Source organism: Humulus lupulus, chromosome 3 (genome assembly GCF_963169125.1).
Source record: "Humulus lupulus chromosome 3, drHumLupu1.1, whole genome shotgun sequence".
In the NCBI taxonomy this organism is placed as follows: domain Eukaryota; kingdom Viridiplantae; phylum Streptophyta; class Magnoliopsida; order Rosales; family Cannabaceae; genus Humulus; species Humulus lupulus.
The window spans coordinates 247,335,750-247,341,070 of record NC_084795.1 but is presented as its reverse complement, the minus strand read 5'-3'; the positions used below and the strand labels follow the sequence as shown (position 1 = coordinate 247,341,070).

The 5,321-nt window shown below is 36.8% G+C and overlaps 1 protein-coding gene across 1 annotated transcript; it reads right to left on the bottom strand.

Annotated features, from left to right (window-relative positions):
• Positions 1-464: 464 nt before the first annotated feature.
• On the bottom strand, positions 465-3,415 carry LOC133823548 (fasciclin-like arabinogalactan protein 15). Its single transcript, XM_062256378.1, has 2 exons — positions 1,902-3,415; positions 465-988 (listed from the first exon to the last, which is right to left on the bottom strand). The coding sequence occupies exons 1-2, from the start codon at positions 3,229-3,231 to the stop codon at positions 927-929; spliced, it is 1,392 nt and encodes a 463-aa protein (XP_062112362.1). The 5' UTR covers positions 3,232-3,415; the 3' UTR covers positions 465-926.
• Between the last annotated feature and the right edge of the window lie 1,906 nt (positions 3,416-5,321).

Below are 5,321 nucleotides of genomic sequence, written 5' to 3'. Positions count from 1 at the left end.
TAAAAGTTTTGGAGGAAATATATTTTATTTTTTATTTATACAAAATTTTGGACCATAAATTATTAACAAAAATATAAATGGAATGCACCAAAAAAGGGACTACTTGATAATTAACCAAAGACATTAGAACCATCACATAAAGCTTTTAAAGGGCAGCCTGGAATACTTTAATATAGAAATATAATTTTAACGTGGGAAATTTAAAGGTAGAGAAAAGAGTATCAATAATTGTTTGACTATGTTCAACTTTCTTAATCTTATTTATAACCTTGACAAAGATCACCACCCCATGAAAGACCACCATCAACTTATTACAAATAAATTAACTCATCTAACTACCAATTTTATTCTTATTCACACCACAACCCCATATTTTCATGAAGCCACATAGACAACCAAACAAACACAAAAGAATAATTATAGAAAAAAATAATGATAAAATTCTTTGATTCTCAATAAAAGAATGGAGGACAAAGGATGAATTTATAATATGATATTTAAGAGAAGTTGTTTATGATATACAATGGAGAAGACAAACATAAAATAATTATTAAAAAAAATGATATGTAAGTAATTACAGTATTTTCTTATGACAAAAACAACAGTAACACTTTTTTTTCTCTCTGTTGCAAGGACTATAAGTGAAGAAAAAGTTCTTCAAAGCAAAAGCTCTCTCACGTTATATAATCTTCTTCCATGGTGGTAGTGGTAGTAGTAGGCAGGGCCACTCTACACTGCATATATATATACATATATATATACAGCAAAGCTCTTGTTCACAGCTAAAAGGAAGATCAAGTATTTGAATCAAAATTACACATACGAAAAGGGCAATTTTTTTTCTTTTACCATTTATGAATGTTTTTACAAAGACATGTTTTTGTTTTCCCTCTGTTTTGAGTATTTAAAATGAAGAGAGCTTTCCTTTATTGACATGAAGATACACCAAAAACTCCAAGCACATTGCAGGCCACTTCCATCAACTTTCCTGCAACACACAATAAAGTAAATACCAGAGTTAGAAGAAGTCAACCCAGAAGAGAGAATAACATAAAACAAATAATATAATCTAATAATTTAATAAATATATTAAGGCCAATGATTTTTACAGAGTCTTTTGGCTTACTCAAAAGATTGCCTTAACTAAACAACCCACATACAAAAATAAAGGTCAGCTAATAAAATATGCCAGAAGAAGACAGAAAAAATCATGCCAGCTAATTCTTTAATGTGATTGAGAAGAGAATGTGAAAAAGGGTGGTGGTGGGGAAATATAATAATGCAAATTGTTTTGGGAGCATCTAAGTTTTCTGGTGGGGTAAAGAAACCAAACCTAATCTCAGCACACAGCTGGGGCAAGCCTGGATTCTTTTAGGCAAAAAACCTTGGTTTAGCATATTTTTAGTCACATGGACTCGGTGGCATTAGCCAATCAACACGCACAACAGTTAAGACATTTCAATACATTAGTGGGACATAGGCCCTGCTTTTCTTGCCTCAAACGACAGTGTTTTTGGGAGACAGAGCAGCCCGTGATATCATTTAATTTTATTTTTCAATTCTCACCGACCACCACCATTTCCAAGTCCAAAAAGTTTTCATCTTTGGAATGGTGGAAATAACACGATTAGCATAACTAATGATCAAAGACACAATCATAGGATCATATATACTAAACCTAAAATACCATGATGATATTCTCCTCTTGTATTCCACTATAATTTTAACCACAATCGACAGTGGCCAAATTATTTAAGACTGTTTACTGTTTCATTGAACATAAGCAACTTACTTTGTCTTCCTCTAACACACACTACGAACAAATATGATTAATTAGCCAAAACAAAACGAAAATACTGAGAAAAATATGGAATTGGATTAGAAAAGATTGTGGACAATACCTCTTCTGGCGGGCTTGGTGGCAACCTTAACAAGAGGAGTTGTTTTCTTCTCCGAATTGGGGTCCTCATTGGGCGGGAAAAGAACCCCGTCAATGCCCTGAACCGAAATCCGGCCGTCGGTATAGATATCTGGGTCGAAAAGATAGGCCTGGCTGTCGCTATGGCCGAATTTCACCGAACCATCAGCTTCTTGAGCCATGACCTTATGGGGCAGCCTCAAGGTGTCGTATCGGACCTTCCCAAATCGTCTCACCGCATTGTACATACTCTCTTCGGTTTGGTACTCTGGTATGATGTGGTAGTACACAATCTGCTCCGGCGCCCCAGGCTCGCTAAGCTGATCCGTCGTCAGCTTCGCCATGGCCTCGTCGTTCGGGGCCAAAACTGTAATTACATAACCTTCCGATACAAGCCGACCCATCTCGGTGGCCAGGGAGGTTAGATTGACCAAAATATCAGCCATTTCGTTGTACCCACCGTAATGCACGAGGGTTTGGATGAAGTCCTTAACTTGGGCCATTCCGTCAAAGTGGCCGCGTGGCCCACCGGGTCCCGGAGCCGGTGCCGGGGCTAGAGAAGGACCTGGAGCCAAAGCGTCGTAGATAGGAAGAACTGGTGGAGCCCCGGCGGGAATAGGGGCAGCTGGCTTTTTCAGCCGGTGGGTTCTGGGGTCAACCACAGGCGCACCTTCCGGCAAGACCGCGGAGATTGATCGGAGACTCCTTCTCCGGTTGAAATCTTCTTGAACTGAACGTGGGATTAGAAGCCTTTCGATACCGTGGATGACACCGTCGGGACGAACTACGTCGTCGGTTCGGACTATCTCGGCCGAGTCGATAGCCTTCTCGCCGGTGTTTTTACTTGTTAAATGCACGCGCTCGTTCCAAAGCGTTTGGTGTCGAACTGGAACGGAATCGGACCCGGGCCACTCGTTGGAGCCGATACGTTTGGGGATAATGTGGAACATTAAGAGTGTCTGAAGAGACCTTACGTTCCCGGGTTCGAGCAAGAACCGCTTGAACTCCGGGTCGAGCTGGCGCTCTAGAGCTTCGTTTCTCGGGGCGAAAATTGTGATATTGTGCTTTCCCACGGCCTCTTCTAAGGTCTGTAACAAAAGGGCCTTCTCGACTAACTCCGCCAACTCAGTATAATGCGAGTCGAGAAGCGCAACCAGCACCGAGTTAGAGTTAATCTGGCCGGAACCGGAAGTGGAAGAAGAGGAAGTAGAGTTTTTCTGAGATGGGTTTTTCGGCAATGCGGCGAAAGAGTTAGTAAACAAAGAAAGAATAAATAATAATAAGAAAGAGACGCCATAGCCATGAGTATCCATGGCGCTCGAAAGAATGAAAATGGAAATCTGAGTTCTTGGAGTTGTTTGGAAAGACGGCAGATGAAATGGGATCAAGAGAACTAGAAAGAAAGTTTTGTTTTGTTTGTTTTTGAGAGTGGGGATGGATTCTTCTCTGCTTGAGAGAGAGAACAAAGCCAAGAAACGAGTTGGAAGAAGTGATGGTATTAAGGTGGGAGAAGAGAAAAGGAAAGTTGGAGAGAGAAATGGGGGAAGAGAAAGAGGAAGAAGGCGACTTTTTGAGAGGACTACTGTGTTGTGAGTTAGTGAGTTCTCGACAGCCTGTATATGGGGACCACACGGCGGCTTCCTTTGCTTCACTCCACTCCAAGCCTAAGCCACGTTCATTGGCTTACTTTTACTCTACCCTTTTTCATTTCATATAATTTTTTTCCTTTACCAACTTGGAAGATGGCTCCCTATTTTACAGTTTAAGTTGAGAAAATTTAAAACAAAAATAGTTAGAAAAGGTGTGGTTATATTTCTAGAAGATTGAAAAAGAAAAAAAAAATGATTTAGGTGGGAAGGGATGGAGTAAAAAAAATGGAATATGAGTTTCTCTTCTCTTTTCTTTTTTATGTAATTTATAAGTGTCACTATGATGCAATAATTTTAATCATAATTCAAGTAAATTTTATAAATTATAAAACTATACTATCACTAACAATTAAAAGAATTAGATTAAGTAGGGTTATAAGGAATAAATTAATTTATAGAACATTGAAATTAAACAATGGTGCTGTAAATTCTAAAATTGGCAAATTTTATTGAGATATATTTTTATTTAAAAAATAATTTTAAATTCCTATTATTGTAATTTTTGAAATTAATATCTTGAATTAATTTGTAAGGTTTGCAAATAATTCCTTATTTAGTTTGATATTATCACAATATGTTTATTAAGGGAATTTATATCTTGGTTTTATAAAGAAAATATTATGTGCTTACTTAAATTAATTTATGGAATATTTGTCTTTTGATTTTCGTGCTGCTCAAGGTAATAAACTTCAGAAAATAGAATCTTTGAAGTAATTAATTATTATTTCTATCTTGAGAAATTTGATATGACATAGGTATTAGTTGTCCCTGCAAAATTTGTGTCTATTGGATCAGAATCATCTAAAAATGGCAAATCTTCATTAATCAAGAATATCTTCAAATATTCTTGTTTTTATTATGAGATTATTTCTCAGTCTTTCTCAGCATGAAATGGTCTCTATAAATAGGTTTCTAGGGCCTTGAGAAAAAATGAACACTTTGGTACATAGTTTGTGAGTGAATTGTAATATTTGTGAGAGTTCATATTTTGTATTCAAGATCATTGTATTCACATGATCTTGTAGTAAAATGAGTGTTTAGTTTTGTGGTGAGTTTATACCACTTTTAAGAGTGAATACATGTTGTAATTTGAACACAATTCTTATAGTCTTCAGGAGAGGATTTTTACAAGTCCTGTGTCGGGAGGATGCAAGAACTCGCTGGCCATTGAAGGGAGTTCAAGTGGTTGAGTGTTTCAATCAGAATCAGATTAGTGAAGAGAAGTATAATAAAGTTGTGGCAAATCTCAAGAGGGAGTCTTGTTTTGTTTAAGTAAATATTTTGTACTTGTAATTCTTTCTTAATTGGTTTTATTCTCTTGGCGTGGCCCCAAGGAGTAGGTTATCAAAAAGGGTTTCTGAACCTTGTAAAAATTCGTTGTGTTTTTTTATTTTTTTTGCACTATGTTTTTATTGTGTTCAGTTTCTGTCGTGACAAGATCGTATTTTGTTCCGACGGATCTGAAATCTATTTCAACATTTAATTACCATTCCACACCTTAATTAATTTACTTGATTTAATTAATTTGGTAATTACTAAAAATGGAATTTCAATTGGTATCAGAGCAAGTCACTCATTTCTGAGTGTGATCTTGGTTTATTCCGTTTGTTGTTCTTGTTCTTGCAATGTCTTTTTTCACAGAAGGAGGTTCCATAACTCGCCACCCTTTACTCAATGATTCTAACTATCCATATTGGAAAGTTAGAATGAGAGCCTTCATCAAATGTCAAGATGAAAAGGCTTAGAGAGTTGTT

What these genes read in the sequence shown, in the direction of transcription:
- LOC133823548 (XM_062256378.1), bottom strand. Translation starts at nt 3,231, where the DNA reads ATGGATACTCATGGCTATGGCGTCTCTTTCTTATTATTATTTATTCTT. An exon ending in CACCAAGCCCGCCAGAAGAG is followed by an intron (nt 989 to 1,901) that starts GTATTGTCCACA and finishes TGTGTGTTGCAG; the next exon opens with GAAAGTTGATGGAAGTGGCC.